The 19,257-nt window shown below is 39.8% G+C and overlaps 1 protein-coding gene across 2 annotated transcripts in view; it reads right to left on the reverse strand.

Moving 5' to 3' along the window:
- Positions 1-5,148: 5,148 nt before the first annotated feature.
- The window catches only part of KDM7A (lysine demethylase 7A), an 83,191-nt gene continuing 69,082 nt past the window's right edge, over positions 5,149-19,257 (reverse strand). For both annotated transcript variants that reach the window (XM_039234001.1, XM_039234002.1), the window contains 9 exons: positions 17,376-17,585; positions 15,790-15,914; positions 15,420-15,574; positions 13,721-13,818; positions 13,081-13,229; positions 12,541-12,749; positions 11,098-11,183; positions 8,298-8,571; positions 5,149-7,631 (listed from right to left, as the gene is read on the reverse strand). In XM_039234001.1, coding sequence (XP_039089932.1) covers positions 7,537-7,631; positions 8,298-8,571; positions 11,098-11,183; positions 12,541-12,749; positions 13,081-13,229; positions 13,721-13,818; positions 15,420-15,574; positions 15,790-15,914; positions 17,376-17,585 — 1,401 coding nt within the window. In that variant the 3' untranslated portion in view covers positions 5,149-7,536. The remainder of the gene's footprint in view (positions 7,632-8,297; positions 8,572-11,097; positions 11,184-12,540; positions 12,750-13,080; positions 13,230-13,720; positions 13,819-15,419; positions 15,575-15,789; positions 15,915-17,375; positions 17,586-19,257) is intronic.

Here is a 19,257-nt window from a genome sequence, read left to right on the forward strand (position 1 = left end):
GCCCACCCACAGGGCTGAGAGGCAGAGAATGGCAGGAGAGGCTTCGTGGGAAAGGCGCCCTCTCACGGGGGCCAGCTGCATCTGCAGCATGGGGAAATATAGCACCTACCTCGCTGGGTTACTCCGATGAAGAAATGAAAATATGCCTTGTACACAGAAAGTACTCATGGAAAACAGATGAGGGCTTCTGTTCAAAACTCTGTGTGCGGCACAGCACCTGATTCTTCTCAATCTAAAATGAGGGCTGGGTCACAAGCCACCTGCCACAGTGATGTGCCTCAGTCTCAGTGCTTGGTGCAAACACAAAAATCAGGCTAGAAGTCCTTTCTCACTTGACCGCATATCCTCCCGCACGGGGCTCCTGGATCGGATCCCGCAGAAGTCTGAAAGGGAGCTCTTCCTTCTCCCTGAGCCAGCGCGCCCACCCCACCCTCCCTGGGGCAGCTGGTCACCCAGGCACCTCTCTCTCCCCCACTTTCACAGGACCGTAAGTTCCCTGGGGACTGGGGCTCTGCTTTGTTCACCCCTGTCGCACCGGCACTGGAACAGCACCTGGTACACTGCAGGTGATCAGTAAGGTGACTGGGTTGGGGACACCGAGTGCTCTTAAATGTCCATCAGAAAACACCCACACCCGTGGCCACAACACAGCAGCATCTTGCCAACTGCCCTTTGGGTTCTTTCCCCTCTTTCAGCAACTGCTTCCCCAGCAATATGCCTAATAAAAGAAGAGGACACGTTACTCTTCACATTTAAATCCTCAGAAACAGTAAGAAGCGGAAGTGTGACACAGCTTTTCCCATTCTCAAATCTGCTACAAGTCAATAAACAGAAAAAGGGAGCGGAAAGTCAGATTTGGATATAGAATTCAGGTTTTTTCTTTCAAAGACACATTTTACACAACTTTCAACATTTATACTTTCAAACAAAATGAGCAAAAAATACACCGAGTGCTAAAAAAATCAAAACAGAAGTAATACAATTTTAATTTCAATATTTTAAAATACAGAAATTGGAAAGTAAGAATACTAAATACAACTTTAAACAAGTCACTTGTCCTCCCCTATAATAACCAATGTAAGCTACTTAAAGACTTACAAATTTAAAACAGAAACAAAATAAATACTGTACACTTTCCCTGCCTGCAGGCAAAAGATGGGAAATACTGTTATGAATCAAAAAAAAAAATGCTCTTAAAGCTTCAGCATCCCATTTCCCAGCCACACCCCATTCTGTTGTCACACCGTGTGCTTCTGTATTCAAAGGACACACATGTGCACACATACTGACTGCCTATACAAACAGACAAGACACTACTCCGCAAACACCCGAAACAAGAAAGGGTAACAGTCACCTTGGACCATGGGCATAAAAATCAGTTAAGGAAAGTCAGTCAGGCTAGCAAAACATTACTACAAAACTAGTAAATACCATAGCCAACAACTGTCCCCTTTTCAAATTTCACAGATTTAAAACCCCTAAAACCAATACTACCCCCCGCATCGCCACCCTCTACACCCCCCCCCCCCCCCCCGCAAAAAAAAAAAAAAAAAAAAAAAAAAAACCTGCTGAAGCACTGGCAAAGTTAGACATTTCACAGTAAATGTGAAAATTCATATTATATAATCTCTTAGAATGAACCTTTTCACCCTCTTTCCACAGCATGAAACTGTTATGGCTTAATTTATATTAAAAGTAGAAAAGTCTTTTCGGAAGGAAATACAGTCTGCAAAGATGCATTGTGTGTTTCCTGATCAGTGCTATTTCATACCTAACAACTGCATGACTTGCTTTTGCAGTCAGAAGCTGTTTATGAGAAAATTGAGGTTATTATAGCTTTTGATTCAGTCTAACCATAAATGTAAGGCCCTTAGTTTGGTTTAGGTTTCTTTTGCAAGATAAAATAACCTTGGGGTTCACTTAGCAAGTTACACCTCAGGTCCCTGACTATAATGTGGAAGTTCTATGCATGCTTTGTAAAAATAAAAGGTTACTTATGAATCTTAGAGGGAAGAAATGATTCTAGGCAAGGAATCAGCTCCTCATTATAGATCACAATGCTGGTAACTGTCACCAACCGAAATCCACCGAGGAAACGTTAAGACCAGTATGTCTGGGTTATTTTATTCCTGCAAAATAGTATATATTCCAGCACTTATGATCATTGTTTTGGTGAAAAATCTTGGGGAAAAAGAGCGGACATTTTGAAAAGGAAATGACCAAAATAAAACTGGGTAGAGGCAAGGTTTATCTTTATGATTAGGTTCCATTTAGGACTGCTTTCTGAAATAAAAGTGGATTCAGAATGTCACAGGTCTTGCATAGGTAAACTACTTGGAGGTCAAGGGCTACGTGGTAGCCAGGGTTTATTAGTGAAATAGTGCAGAGCAGATAAACTCGGAAGATTCAGTGAATGCAGTCTCAAAAAGGGTTTAACAAAAAAATTAATTTTGCACTTGGTAAGACAAAGCTTTAGTTAGGACACTAGAAAGGGCACCAAGGGTGAGCGGGAGAGTCTAAGGGGTAGAACGCAGGCAAATGAGTATTATTTTCTCCTACCCATTATAAAGGGAAATAATACTTTAAAAGAGTAAAACTACAGTCATGATAAGTTAATTGCTTTGGAAACAGGTATTTGCTTCTTAGCGACCTTACTTTTAAAATGTTTCTGTAAGCGGATCAAATATTTGACTTATGGCAGGATGTTCACTGAAGAACAAATGAAAATATGAAAAGGGTTTTTAGTAAGGCTACAGTATTAAAATTCCATTACGTTCATCAGCAATGTAGTAAGTATGTTATTTCTTTCCCCTCCTTTCCACCTGGCTGCTAGTAAGCTTATCGTCATCATCTACCACAGGAGGAGCAGAGGCTGTGCAAGGTCACACAACAGGGGCTGTTTCAGGAAGCGAGGGACCTGAGGTCCAGGGTCCACTGTGACCCCAGGCGAATCACTGCCCTCCTGGGTTTCAGTGGTCTCCTTTATTTACTGGCAACACTCTTTTCCTAAGCTAATGATTTGAAGCTCAGCCTTCTCAAGACTGCTCATGAAGGTCTGGGACATCTGAAAATGACTGCTGATTTTAGCTTCTCTTTGGGGAGGGAGCAATTACCTTAACATTTACCGGGTTGGGGGAGAGGGTCAAGCAGGGGATAGATCATGACAGTGATGCCACAGTCAGGAGTTCAGAGTTTGTTCAAAGAACAACAGGAAGTTAGTGGNGGGAGACGGGGAGGAGTTTCTGAAAAATGTTCAGATTTACATTATTAAGCCCTCATTTGTTAACATGAAATTGTAAAATGTTTACATACTGTAGTAGTTACTTCTGGCAGTAGTAAAATGGGCCATACAATTACTCATCCACTCTTTGGGGACTAGCCCTTCACTACAGAGAGCATCTCTTGAAACGAGCAGAAAGAATCTTCTCCTTTGAAGATGTCCAGTCAAGTCTCCTGTCCCACTACAGTGCGTTCTCTCTCTACCCAACAAGCTGTTGTTTGCCAGCCCCGAGCTGGCTTTGTTGCTTCCCATCTTTTGACCAGTTTATATTTTTTTCCCCTAGCTCCTTGGGTAGCTGCTAAACCATTTTCATTCCATGATTTGTTTTACCTTGATCCAGTACCTGAAGAGTCTGTGGAGCAGTACTGACCTAATTCCTCTTTGAACAAAACCTCAAACCATCTTTGAGTTCCTTTAAATCATTAACAACTACTTGTCGTTATCCATGAACTCTTATCCATAAACCCGTCACTTCTTTTTCTTCCATTTCAAGCACTGATTCTGATTTTACCTCAACGCCTTGTTAGAGATGCTTCTGATTTTTTTAGGTACCATGCTCTGGGCACTGGATATGAAACAAATTTTATGAATAATAGTTTTCCCTACAAAATGCATATAGATGTGCACTGTCAGTTGTAACTTAAATAATGATAAATTCTCTGTAAGTATGACGTGTTAACAATTAAGGAATGCTTTTCTATGTTTTTCCTAACCACATTTTTAGCCAAACTTACAAACGAGAAACCCAAGACTCAGAGTTAAGTGACTTATTTCCACTCACACTGCTGATGTGTAAACGGCAGAGCTTGGGACAAAAACCCAGGTTGGTGCTCCCTTCCACTCTGCATCACACCCCTCTACTACCAACATTACTAACTTGTGAAATGTTTCTTAAATTTTACAACTTAAAAACAAAAACAACTTCCACTTCTACAGTTGTACATTTCAATTGAAACTACTAAAGTTATGCTATTTTTAAAAAATCCATGGGCCCTCTTTTGCATAAATTTGCTTAGAAATGAAAATAATACTGCTTATTTCTTGGAGAAGATACCTTCAAGAGCAGAGACAACTTCAACTTTAAATCCCCCCACAGTACTAAGTAGTGTTGGGCACATAGGTGTTTCATAAATACCTGCTGCTAGTATATGAGTCAATACAGTAGAGTTCATTTAAAAGGCAATAATTAAGATTATTAAAAAAAAAAGGATACGTATTCAAGTTAAGTATTTAAGTTGTGATAAAGATGGGCTTGCTTTCTCTGAGTTTACAAGACGATTTCAGTCAGAACTTTTAACTCTGTATGCTTAAAACTTAACTGATGCTTCTCAAGTTCAGTGTATTTCTAGGATGCCAAACTACTATCAACTGCCAGCTCTGAATTATTTACATCGTTAATCGTGGAAAGCATGGTATGTGACATTATGAGTTACAGTACAGGGGATCCCAGGTTAACAGACGTCGCTTATTTGAATCAATACAGAAAAATCACTGTCTACTACTACCATTAAAATCGCATCTGTTAAGTCATAATTGTGTTACCTATTTATTTGCATATAACTAGCTAAATGCCACCACTGGTGTCTCCTTGTCTACACTGCAGTGTCTGTGTGGTGGTATGGTTTATAAAGGAGACAGAGGAAAACACGAAAGGTTGTCTATTATGGCTGAGTCCAGATCCTGGCTGCAGTCATCTCAAAGTTCAGTCATTTCCATGAGATAAAAGGATCCATCACAGCCAGTAGCTTTAGAAGAGCTTTGATTAGGAGACTCACTGGGCCAGTGGGCTCAATTTTCACCAATTCAGAGAAAGACACATGAATTCTGTTTCAGTAGCTATATTATCCTACTGAAAGTTTTTTTTTTTAAACTTGGCCAGTTAATGGGCTAAATGTGCCAAAAATGAATCCATATTACCTTCACTTAATACTTTTACATACTGGCTACTTAAAATTAGTATTTATTGGCCTAAGTACACAGGGCGGACACTGCTCCCCCACTTTAATTCATAAAAATAAACTGATTTTAATTTTTATAGTTAAAGAAAAGAGGTCAGGTAATTAAAAATACTTAGAACTAAGAGAAATGTACAGAAAACAAAAGATCCCAGATCATGATGTAACTGGAAGAAATTATAATTCTTATTTCTTAAACCAAAACAAAGTCATGTGAACTCTAACACTAAAACGGTGTCTACAGAAAACCAGAACGTCACAATAATATATTGGGAGGCAGAAGAATCAGTCAAACCCCAACTTTTGATGACTTGAGATCCAATGACCAGATGAATGACTGATTATACCCATCTCTTAACTAGTTTTGGCAGAGTGTAGACACAGTTTAAGTAGGCCATTTATAGACATTTAGTATTTCCATACAAATTCTTTTTCCTGACACCCAGTTAAGACCCAGACTTTAGTCCAGTCACTTGGACCAGAAAGGCTAATTAATTCATAAGCTATTTTATATTTATTCCATGAAATACTGGAATAGAGACAGACCAAGAAATATTTCTCTTTGAAAATATACATCTGAATACAACCATGAAAGATGATGGTATAGATTTTTTTTCTTAGCTCTTCAAGTGACACTTAATACAGAAGGGAAAGTCCTGCTACCTTGCTGAGTAAAAAAGAGACAAATCCACAATATGGCCATATTTCTTCTCCATAAAAATAGATTTTATCTTATTTGCCTATATTTTCTTTGTAGAAACTTGTAAAATGTTCTACTGTCAGAATTGGGAGTATCTCCACCCCACCCCCAGAAATCACTTACTTTTATGCCATGAGGGAGAAAAAGGAAAATATAAGCTACTAGAGCAACTGAAAACTGGCATTTAGTAAGAACTGTGCATAAAGGAGATAAAGGATTCCTTAAAGCTCGACCAGATACTTAATCTCAATATGCACTGGTGAAGTTAGGACACATGGAAGAAACTGCAAGAAGCACCATTTTACTCCAGATCCGTATCTTAAATAATTCCTTAGAAAGTTAAGAAATAAGAAACTAAACACACATACACCCAAAAGATCTACTCCAACATGCTTGCTTCTATACAACTTAATATAGTATAGTCCTATTATATTACGGCTTATTATGCAGATTTGAATATACTAAGTCAAACCATATCTCATATTTTCCAACAAGTTAGATACACACAGAATAAAAGCGTCATAAAATAGAACCTCTGCGGCAGGTGCTCGTCCTGCCTTCCAACACCAGCAGTATGAAGAAGGCCCTCTGTAGTTACAAATGTATTTGAAAAACTATAAACATGACAATTTAACCAAACCTATAATCCTTTTCCCAAAGGTAGGAAAAAGATATTAAAGCTGTTCTCTTTGGGACCCAGATATCATCAGCAAAAATGAAAACGCAAGAAGCCCATTTTGATATAATTAGAAGAAAACTGCAATGTCAAATGAAATGCGAAATGTGGGATCTTTTATGTCATTCGTACACGTTGGCTACGAAAGTGTTTCCCTGCAAAGAGAAGAGTCTTGTGTCGTCACAAAATGATGGGGGGGGGGTGCAGAGGGAAGGTGGGGTATAAGGTAATCAACCTGGATAACAGTATGCACCTTGGATGTTAGCAAAAGCGAAGCTAATAGCTTATAAAAAACACATGAAATATATAAAATAAAATGATTTTCATATACATCTTAATTTAAAATAATTAATGCATCAAATCCCTGTTTAAGACTTTAACCTGAATATCAAATTTAAGAGTCCAGACTAGTTACCGTTACTGTGGCTCCTCCCCACATGTAACATACACACTATCAAAAATAATTTAAAAACTTTCACATTCTTAAATCTAAATTAGTGAGATATTTCTCCAGAAATCTTCCAAATAAATAGCTTTAAAAAAGAAAGAATTTAAAAGCTGTTAACTTTAAAAAAAATCTGTTAAATAAATTATTGATAATTCTTTACCCTACTACTGAAAATAAATCAAGACACTACCAACAACAAAATGAAATTCAAGCCCTGACAAGAGACCTTTCCCAGTTCAAGGTCTCTTTTTAAGGTTCTACCCTCCTTCTTCCTCTCCCCCACCAGGTCCAAAACGGTTATTGCTGAGTGGGTGTGGCACAGTGAAAATGCAGCATCGGGTTCATTTTGTTCTTCAGGCAGTGCTCTCTACTGTACATGCAAACTGCGTCAGGCGAGGGCCCGGCTGGAGCTCCAGGCTCCCGCGCCCCCGCAACCAGTCTGTCTCCAAAAGAAGAGTGGCCACGGCAGCAGCTCCGTCACACAAAGAAACGGGCGTGGCCATTTCTGTTCAACTTAAGGATCTTCCCGAGACGTTGTTTGGCTGTTGCCATTCCTTTTTTTGGACGTTTACCTATAAAACACCAACAACAGTGTGAATAATAATAATGAAAATCATTCTTGACCGACAGCACCTGGAAGACCTAAAGGGAGAGCTGTACGGAAAGGAGGCCTTTTAGGTGTTCCAAACGGGCCAAGTCACACTCCAGGAATTCTATTGCTTCAAACTTCCCCCTCATCACATGAGAGATAAAGGCCAACCTCCTTCACAAGACATTCCAGGCCGTTCCCCCAGTCTGATCCCTGCCTATCTCTTGAGCGTGAGCTAGAACCCTCCTTGCATCATCCTGTGCTTCAGCAGCAAAACTGACTGCGGCTCCATCAAGTACCACACGTACTGTTTCTCACCTGTGTACCAGGGGCCATACCATCCATACCATCTCCCTTACCTACAATGCGGTCTACCCGGTCACTTCCCCAACCCGGCTTGGCTAACCCCTTACCGCCCTTTTCCCGATCTACCTCCTCTTCCAGAAAGCTACTCCCAATCCTCACGGTTGACCTAGGTATCCTTCTTCTCTGTTCCCACAACAGCCTATGCATACTGTCATCACGCGCCATCCATCATGCCTCAGGCTGTCAGCAGCTGGAAGGCACAGGCTACTAGTCTATCAAAACTGCCACCATCACCGCACACACGGCCAAAATTACACTCAGCCTACAGAGGTGTGAACGTTACCTTTTGTTGCCTGGTTGCTGATAGGTGGTGGATTTGATGCAGGTCTCTTGGTAGGGTGAAGGGGCACTGAAAAGGAAGTTTCACCAACTGGCCTTTCTGGGCTGATACCGCCATTATTTATCTGGCACGCCCCCGAAATCAAGCTTGAATTCTGTGTATACTTCCCATTTTGAGGGCTTGAGCCACTGCTGTCCACAGAATTCCTACTTTGTACCTTCTGAATGATTTCTGATGAACCTTCCTTTTTGATGCATTTCTGGCCTTTACTAAGATCCTAAAAAAGGAAAGAAATAGGGCTGGATTTTTAGAGTTCCTCTGAGATAAGTGAGATATTTACCTCTCTATTCAGTAGCAAGTCAAGAGAGAGAAGCAGCAGACTACTGAACTGTGGTTTTTATAAAACGCAGCAGCCACAGAAGACCACCTCTTCAGGATGGCAATGTCACTCCAAAACCCAACGGCACAAAGGCTTCAGGTATTGAAGTTTGCACAGTAACTTCAGCCCAGAAAAAAAAACTTTTTATTTACATAGTTTTATATATATACCTATATATAGTTTCACTTACATAATTTGTAATTTATATATGAAGCTTATATTTTTTTAACGTTTACTCATTTTTGAGAGAGAGTGCACATGCACACATGAGCACGCATGAGTAGAGGGGCGGCAGGGAGGACTGAGGATCTGAAGCAGGCTCTGTGCTGACAGCAATGAGCCTGAGGGGTTCAAACCTCCCAACTGTGAGATCATGACTTGAGCTGAAGTAGGACACTCAACCGATTGAGCCACCCAAGCGCCCCATGTATAATTTATATATAAAAATAATTCTCTCCATAAATGTATATATTTGTACATAGAAGTACACATAATATATAAAGTATATCCTACTGCAATACGGCACTGTGTATGTGCCGTGATAGGGCATGGAAGGAACACGGAGATGCGGCGTATGGACCTAGCATTTCCTCAGCACGACACAGCTCCCATGTATGGTGTAATGTACTACCGTTTTTAGAAACTATCCTCTGTTAAGTTTCATCTCCACTGTATTTAAGGTGTGTGCTAAGAAGTGCCCCTAGATGCTGAGCCCCAAGCCTGATTTTTCTCTTCCCAATTCTTCCTTCAACCTCTTCAAGATTACTGAATGAACCATTAGGAAAAAAACAGTGCTACTGATTGGTAGGTCTTGAAACCAATGGAAACAGTCATCACCAGAATTAAAAATGGAACGGAAAACATAAATATGAAAAGAGCATACATCTGAGGTGATGCTTCATGAAACCAGTTGTATACGTGTATATGATAGAAAATAAATTCATAATGGTCAAATAAGTTTTAAAAACAGCATTAAACATAGTCTTGCTTCAAATTAGTCTTACAAATTTGCCTGAGCATGAAAAAACAATTGGTATGATTTGATATGCCTCTCTGTAAAACCTCTCTAGATTACAGGCAAAAGAAATCTAGTATTTTCTAAGGTGATCTTGCTAATTATCTGTCCTCTACTTCTTTATTTTCAAAGACAATTATAAAAACAACAGCTAGATTCAGAAGTGCCTGGGTGGCTCAGGTGGTTGAGGGTCTGACTCTTGATTTTGGCTCAGGTCATGATCCCAGGGTCGTGGAATCAAGCCCAGTACTGGGTCTCTGCGTTGAGTGTGAAGCCTGCTAAGATTCTCTTTCTCTCTCTCTCTCCCCCCCTCCCTGACCCTCTCCTCTGCTCACATGCTCTCTCTAAAATGAAAAAACTATAAAAAACAAAAGATTCAAATAATAGCTTACTTTTAATATTGAATCCTATCATACTAATAAATTATAAACTTTATGACCAGTAAGGCACTAGAAAATCATAACCTGAATGAGTGAATTACTAGTAGCTTAGGGATTCCTTCCTTGACCTTTGATTCCGGAGCATATTCTTTTAAAAGAACTTGTACTTACAAAACTTTGCCTTAAAAAATTAACTTGGCTATTTTTATTATTGTAACATCAATAAGTATTTAGAAAATGTGGATAAGCCAAATGAAGAAAATAAAAACCACACATAAAATCCACTACTTGGAGTATGCCTGGCATTAGGGAAGTTAGGGGACTGTTCTCAGCCACATCAGAATTTTGATTCTTTCTTTGACTGTCATTTTCCAAGCTTTGCAGCAAAAGGTCATATCATGTTCCTTGTATGGTGCTACTGGTAAAGCTGTAGCTTTTCAAAAAGCCATTTCGGGTTCATTTTGTTTGGTCTAAGCAATAATACACTGGGGTCCCAAAACATCAAGTGTCTTCTCTTAGAGCAGGGGCTCCTAATCTGGAGTCAGTGGATGGTCGGGGGTAAGGATGGGACACAAACCATGAGAAAATTCTATGCAAAAATCAGTATTTATGATGTACATTTTTCTGGAAAGAAAATCTATAACTGACATCAAATTTCAAAGAAATTTACTATCTACAAATGTTCAAGAAACACTGTCAGAGATTAAAAGGAGATCTTCATGGTATTTTTTTCCCTTTCATTCTACCCAGATATAACCCAAAAGTGTTGGCTGCAGGAGTTTTTAATAAGTGTCCTTGAAGCAACTATTCTTTTCCAGATCACATTATATCTGTGTGTCTTGCATTAGTTGTTACATCAGAAACCCTTAAAATGGAGAGCTGTTAAATATGCATTTAACTGTACATTATTTTTCAGCTTTCCAGATCAAATGGTTGATTACTGGTTGCAGTAAAAAAAAAAAAAAAAAAAGCAAAAAGAGCAAATAACAATCTTAAATCTCCTTTTAATGTTTCAAGACTGGCACATACCTGAAGATGAAATCTGGAAGTGGTATCAAATTGTTTTCTCCAGGAAGAACTCCTCAAGTCTTGATCTTCAGTTTTGACATGGTACCCTAAAGAGATGTTTAAATTAAATGATCTCCACATACTCTTGATCATAATGAACAAAATTCAAATGCCTAACGTTTAAAACTGAAAGTACATTTAGGCTTTCATTTTATTTAAAAAAAAAAAAAACTATATGTTAACGTTTAGGTACTTATTCATATACTTTCACCACACTTGTTTCCCTCCCAAAAACAAAACAGCCACCAGCTCACAATCTAACACATTAAATAAACCTTTCAATTCTCTCAAAGATTTCTATGACAGGTTTTGTGCCAGATGCTGGAAGATCTAGAGTCAAATTCTATGGCCAGCTGTTGTAGACGAGAAACCAAATGCAATATACTCTAAAACTAGTATATTTTTCCATAAAGAATAAAGGCATATGTTTGCCTGAATTCCACAGTATTTTCATGGAAGTCTTCTTTTCAAGAGACCAAGGAAATTACAGGGAGACAGAATGGTGTGGACAGACAGATAAACCGAGACCTGAATTTGAGTTTTTCCATTACCAATGCATCTTCAGGCAAGTTATTTAACCCCTCTAAACCTCAGTTTCCTCTTATACAATAAGCCAAGATTTGGGGATCAGACAGTCCTGGGTTTAAATTCCAATACCAACAAATAATACTAGCTATGTAAGTACAGGCAATTTCACTCAGTTTTATTAAGTCTTCTTGCCTACTCCTATAAAGTGTTGTTATTACCTACACCAAAATGTTGTTTCAAGAATTAAATGAAATGGATGTCAAGTTCCTGGCAGACAATTCACACAATTAGGTGGGAATGAACACAATTTCTACAACAGGCATTTCATTTTAATGTGGTACCATCTTCTCCCCCATCTTCCTCAGACTTTCGGTAAACAAAATCTTCCCCAAAGGCACAGAGAACAAAAATACTACGTGACATCACCGACACGGTCACTGAGTCCTCCTTTTCCCAGTACTTCTTTTTCAAATAGGAGAATGTTCTCAACCGGAAAGAGATCAAGACTTGTTTTCCCTCCCATGAAAGGAAAGAGGGTTGATGGTTCATGCCCAGCAGACCATGTGAGATGCATCAACATTCCTTCCACTCTGAACAGCTTAGGAAGGGAAACAGTACTAGCTACCTTGCAATAGCACGCATAGGATTATGCCAGTGAATGTGATTCTCCAGCCATTAATTTATGTTTCGAGTTCTTAGACTTGCATCTTGTATATGTCAACATTATGGTTTTTTGGCCAATAAGCGTAACACCATTTCCAACTAAAGATGTGCAATCAACAGTTCTTATTCATAATCTTTAACTACAACTAGGATTAGGGAGCTATTAGTTGGGGGAGACACGTTACATTTTAGAGACTAATTTCTATTGCTTACCACATTCCACTGGTTTATCACAGCGATACACCTGTCTGACCTCATGGTTACTGCTGTGGCAGCCGCTGGCATCCTGGAGAGGATCTCTTTCACCACTGCAGTCTGTGCTTTGTATCTGCCTTTGTAAACATGTGGAATAGTGCAACCCTGCCATAGACAGCATGCCCTGAATCGCTTCTTCCTCTGTGCTCGTCGAGGTAGGACATTCCCTAAAGAGAAGGTAAATAAAAGGACAAGAGTTTATTTATTCTTTTGACATTTTTTGGTAAAACTTAAAAAAATTTTTTCCATATAATTTATATCACAATGTAATAAGACTACTACCATCGATAAGCCTAACTTTTTTTTTTCTTTTTTAGAGCACACACATGTGAGCAGGGGAGGGCCAGAGGAAAAGGGAGAGAGGGAATCTCAAGCAGCCTCAATGCCTAGCACGGAACCTGATGCAGGATTCAATCCATGACTGTGAAACCGTGACCTGAGCTGAAATCAAGAGTCAGACACTGAACTGACTGAGTCACCCAGGGGCCCCACGCCTACCTTTTAATTGGAATTTCATTCCTAGATGGCTTCTGGCCCTTTTGAACAAAGTTCCTCATCACAGTAGAGTCCTCCTTGAAGTTTGATGATATTTCTTGTTTCTTTTCATCACCTGAACTTTCAGACTCTTCAGTGGTAAAATTATTTTTCTGAGATAATAAATAATTAAATAAAAGCAAATAATATAAGGAATCTGAGTAAGTCTGTACTAACCAAAAACACTTCATCAGTCTAGGCAAAGTCAGAATCTTAATTATCATGGAATTATTTCTGTATTTCAAATGACAGCTAAGATCTCTAGCAATTACAGTAGTAACTCCTTACTATGAAAACATACAGTACAGGATTTCTTTAAAGTAAAATGAAATATAACCTATGAGAAATATCAGATCAGTACTTCCATGTGACCTTTCAAAAACCAGACAAAAGCCACATTTATCAAATGTAAACAGTCTATGACTGGGGGTATGTGTGCACATGTGCATGTGTGTAGTTACCATTACAGGGAAGGCCGGGTGCCACAAAGGTCATGGAGACCAGGCTTTGGGAAAAGCTGTCATTTACTTTCCTCGTGGAGGAAGGTAAGTAGGTGTTCATCTTTCCATCAAATACCGCACTAGCCCCAGGGGTTCTGGCATACCAGTGCAGTGCAATCAGGTCCAGAGTCTTCTGAATCAGAAATATCAGAATATTCTGATGATCGATTCCTGAGTTCTGATTTCACACTTGTAAAAAACCCTGCGAGGGGAAGGGAAGAGAGAAAAAGAGAAAGTTAGGGGAAGCTTCTGAGCGAAGTGGTACCTGAAGCCAGTCCAGCCTCCAGGTATATCTCGACTGCCCTTGCTCTCTCCTCTTCCACTGCTTTCATTTTGTCCATTTCTTTCTTCCCCCAAAGACTTTCTCCCTAATTGACCAAGTTACAGACTGAATTGTACTCTTAAAACGCTTGTGGCATTTACTGAACATGATGGTATAGTCCTCATTTGTGTGGAAATTTTATATTTCTTTCCAGAAAAAAACCCTCCAACGCTAAAATTAGCTACAAGATGCTTTTTACTTTCCTGTTTGCATTCTCTCTCAACAGAAAACAAAAGATAACTCTCCTAAACCGAAAAAGCATTCACGTGCATAGTGAATTCAAGAAGCATAAAAAAGAGGCTTTACCACTGCTCTTCTCTCCCACGTGGCCTTGCCACGTAACAACTGTCTCCTAATTCCACAGACGAGCGTGGACACACGCTCCCCCCGCGTGTGGACATACGCAGAGCCACCTACTACAGCAGCACCAAATTTACTGGGAATTAGCAGGAACTGACATATTCAATATGGATTAATGTTAATTTTTCGTGTCATTATCAAAACACTTAACTACTTTTTAAAATAGAAGTGTATACAATGGCTCTGAAAAATGCTAAGGAATGAAGACTGCATTCAAACAAGAACAATCTCAAGAAGGACAAGGTGTTACTATTTGTCACGCTGACGATAACCAAGTAGAGGTCTTCCTGTCAACAGGCAATCAAATAAAACAATATATGGATAACTAACAGCTTCAGACCAGCCAATTGTACAGTCTCCTAATTCTGAAAACCATATACATATTAGCTAAAATTATTAATGAAGCTGTATTAAACTGGTCACTATTTTCTTATTTGGAGTAGAGGCCCATAAAACGCACAAGCTTTCATGTAACTCTTGTTAAAAACTGTCACTAGACAGGGTGTCACTGACCAGCACGTAGCGTTGGCACTAAAAATGCCTCCTCTGTGCACTACACACACCTCCCCAGGCATTCGCATCCACATTTCCCCAATGGACAAACTACTCAGAAACACTTCAGATTTCTCAAGAGTACTGGGGACATGAAAATTTTCAATCCTACCACAAATTTAAGAACTTTAAAACTAGCAAGATACTTTTTTTTTTTTTTTTACAGATAGTTTGTCAAGTTGGTTTCCACATAACACCCAGTGCTCATCCCCACGAGTGCCCTCCTCCATGCCCCTCCCCCCCTCCCCCCCACATCCATCAGTCCTCAGTTTTTGTCAGCATTCAAGAGTCTCTCATGGTTTGCCTCTCTCCCTTTCCCCCACCATTTCCGCCCTTCTTCTCCCCCTTGTTCCTCCGTCAAGTTCCTCCTAATCCTCCTATACGTGCAAACATATGGTATTTGTCCTTCTCTGCCTGACTTATTTCGCTCAGCATAACACCCTCAAGGTCCATCCATGTTGCTACACATGGCCAGATTTCATTGTTTCTCATAAAACTAGCAAGATACTTTATGCCTTATCACGTTGGTAATACGCAGACCTTTAAAGCGACCATTAAAACAAACATACTGTTAAGTGGTTTTTGAGATTCTTCATTCTCCACCCCCTCTGTTCCAGAACTCTCCTCCAACTTCGTCTTTGCCTTTTTTGTCCTTCTCTTGTCCTCCTCATTTTCACTGTCTGCTGTATAAAGATTTGCATCTGCGAAGGGTTGTCTCTCATCTCTGTATGTAGAGGGAAAAGTGATCAAGTCACAAAACAGTGTGACAACGCGGCCAAACAATAAACCCTCCCCCCCCTAATTTACAGTCAAAGCGGAAAACTGAGACGCTTCCCCCGTATGTGAGTCAGATGTGCAACAGTATGGGCTAGGGATTAAATGAACACAGGGAGTCCACCAAAAACTCATCTGTATGACACCGTGATCTACTTCACGCACTTAATTATCCTTCCGTTTGTCAGCAGTAATCGTAGATCATTATCTTTTGCTCTCCATTCAGGTACCGTGGAAGATGGCTGGAGATGTTTGTTAAATTTCCCATTCAGTTTAGAACTCAAGATGTCCTTAAAGTACAAAAACAGAACTGAACTTAGCATCTGCCCTCAAATATGCCTGCCTGACAAAGGAAAGACATTTTTCCACCACCTCCCCACCATGGCCCTGCATCCTAAACTATGCTAGGCGGCCGCCCAGGCCGAGGGATACACCACATGTGGGCACTAAAGCTATGTGGCTCCTAACACCAAAGCATAAATATGGTTCATCTTTCTGTAGGGCCATTAACAATAAAACACACTCCACAAAGCAGAATGCCAAATTTACACACAGCGAATTTAAAGACATTTTGCTCTTGGAGAAAGCTGAAAAGCTGGAAAAGCAGTGCCTTAATGTATTTTAATTCTTGTTTCCTTGCTTCTCCCTGTGAAGTGCTAATCCTTCCCAGTCATCCTAACCTTGACCTAATCTCTAGTCTTCCCAAGAGGCACCAGCAGCAATTCACAGACCACTACCCTGCTATCACGAGGAACAAAGGCCACCATGTGACCTAAAAGAACAATAGTAGCTGGTTTTTAATAAAAAGTATTTCCTTCTCATGGTAATTGTTTTCCTTAGTAATAAATAGAACCTTTCGGAATAAGCTAAATCTTCTCCCAGATGGCTATGGGTTAAAAGTTTACAATAACAAAAGCTTAAAATAATATTAATACAACTATATAAAATACAAAATGTTTAAGTTATAATTCCTACAGAACTTTTAAAATATTTTAATTCCAAAATACTTTTATCTTCTTCATTTTATTTTATCCTTTACTTAAGATGTAAATTGATGCATGATCTGCATCTCATCACAAACTCATTACCATGTTTTACAAGGCCCGCCCTCTCCCCTCTGTCCATTAAGCTAGCATTTCTCCCACTGGAATGGATTTATTCTGACAGTCTTCCTGTCCAACAGTTCCCCATGCTGGCGCTGTTGAGTCAGGGATGGGCTTTCTGCAATTGCTCTTCCCTGTTCCTTCAAATCTTTGTATCCACCTGACTTCTTCTAGTGTTTGTCAGCTCAAATGCCACCACCTGAGAGGCCCTCCAATGGCCCTGGGCCCTTTATTCTCTCACTCTACTATTTTGGCTTCCTTCATAATACTTATTATCTGAAATTATAGCATTAATATATGTCTCATCTTCCATCCTTCCAACCTGAGCTAGGACAGAAGGCACACAATGGCAGACTTAAATTTTACTCACTCCAGTATCTTCTCCAGAGCCTAGAAGAGCATAGGACATTTGGTAAACACTCAATAAACATGTCCGAGGATAAATGAGATCTATTCATCCTACTTCTACACTGATGCCTAGAAAGCTGAATGAAGCACGTTCCCTGTCATGAGCATCAGTACTGTTGACCCCTACAATGCTAAGCAAAGATTAGAAAACAACAAAGGCCAAGACTGTTCTTTGTATTACCCTTCTAAAGGACTTTCAGGAATAACCAAGTCTCTACAACCATGACACATAATACTTGCCTCTTCCCATGGACACATCTCTAACCTTCTGAGCACCTCCCTTGTATGGAGCTCTAGGATGTCTAGGTTAGAAGGAGTTCGGACATTATGATCTCGAAGTTTCCTCATCTTTCGTCGGGAATGGTATGGGGAAGTTGCTTCATTTGAGGATCGTGAAACTGGACACACAGTAGGAATTCCCTGAGATTTAACTGGTTTGCCATTTTCCTCCTTTAAGAATTAAATTCAGAGTGTTTTTATAACAAGGCCACCATATATACCTGACTAAATAATCATTCATAAAAATATTTTACAAAACAAAAACCATTCAGTTCAATCATATTTAAAAAAGACCACATCATAACACTCCTAAGACTCAACAGACTCTTTGCTGAGACCATTATTCCCCCCTCTCCCTCACATCATATACTGTGAACTTATTTCTTTGATTTTAAGTATCACTTTAAAAGCTGGGTAGTGTTCCACTGTATAGATATATCACAATTTATTGACCTAATACTTACTGCTAGTTATTACAGGCTGCTTCCAGATCTTTCCTATGACAAACATTCTTTCACACATACATATTTGCATAAATGAGTAACTGCTTTTTAAACTAAAGTCACCCATCTATGTAGTTTTAACAGTTAACTCTATAAACATAAAAGCAGTGATCTACTCTTCCCCATCCCGGATTTCCATTCTCTTGAGGCAACCACTTGCAAGCTTCTTTTTATTGTAATGACATCTACATAATTTTGCACCACATATATGGTATTATATACGTAACTTACATTTTAACATTTTTTTTTTTAATTTCTGAGAGAGAGAGAGATAGCGTGAGCAGGGGAGGGTCAGAGGGAGAGGGAGACACAGAATCGGAAGCGGACTCCAGGCTCTGAGCTGTCAGAACAGAGCCCGATGCAGGGCTCGAACCCACGAACTGTGAGATCATGACATGAGCCGAAGTCGGACGCTCAACCGACTGAGCCAGCCAGGCGCCCCCCATTTTAACATTTTTTTTTTAATGTTTTATTTATTTCTAGGAGAGAGAGAGACAGCGTGAGCAGGGGAGGGTCAGAGAGAGAGGCAGTCACAGACTGAAACAGGCTCCAGGCTCTGAGCTGGCAGTCAGCACAGAGCCCAAAGCAGGGCTCGAACCCACGAACAGAGAGATCATGACATAAGCAAAAGTAGGACGCTAAACCGACTAAGCCAACCAGGCGCCCCCCATTTTAACATTTTTAAGTGTACAGTTCAGTGGTATTAAGTACAGTCACATTTTTATGCAACCATCACCACCATCCACCTCCAGAACTTCTTAATCTTCCCGTACTTAAACTCTGTACCCATCAAATACGATAGCTCCCCATCCCTCCTCACCACCAGTCCCTGGCAATCACCATTCTACTTTCTCTATGAATATGACTACTCTAGGAACTTCATGTAAGTGGAACCACACAACAGTTGTATCTTTGTGACTGGCTTATTTCGCTGAACATGGTATCTTAAAGGTTCATCCACATATGTGAGAATTTTCTTCTTTTTCAAGGCTGAGTAATATTCCACAGTATGTATACTATGTATACACTACCTTTTGTTCACCCATTCATCCATGATGAACAGCTGGACTGCTCCCGCTTTGGGCTGCTGTAAATGGTGCTACTATGAACCTGCATGAAAAGCCTGCTTTCAATCCTTTGGGGCGTATACCCAGCACTTGCAACTCTTGTAGCTATTTTTGTCTTCAGTGTTGTTGTCTGTTCAGTTATTTGCCCACAAATTTCTAATCACATGTTTAAATTGTTACTTCTTGGTTTTTCAGCTTTAGATATTCCTGAATTCCTACTACACAAGATGAAGTTTTAATCCTTGTACACTTTTCATAAATGTACACAGACTT

This window comes from Hyaena hyaena, unplaced genomic scaffold, assembly GCF_003009895.1.
Source record: "Hyaena hyaena isolate Hyena2069 unplaced genomic scaffold, ASM300989v1 scaffold_82, whole genome shotgun sequence".
Lineage (NCBI taxonomy): Eukaryota > Metazoa > Chordata > Mammalia > Carnivora > Hyaenidae > Hyaena > Hyaena hyaena.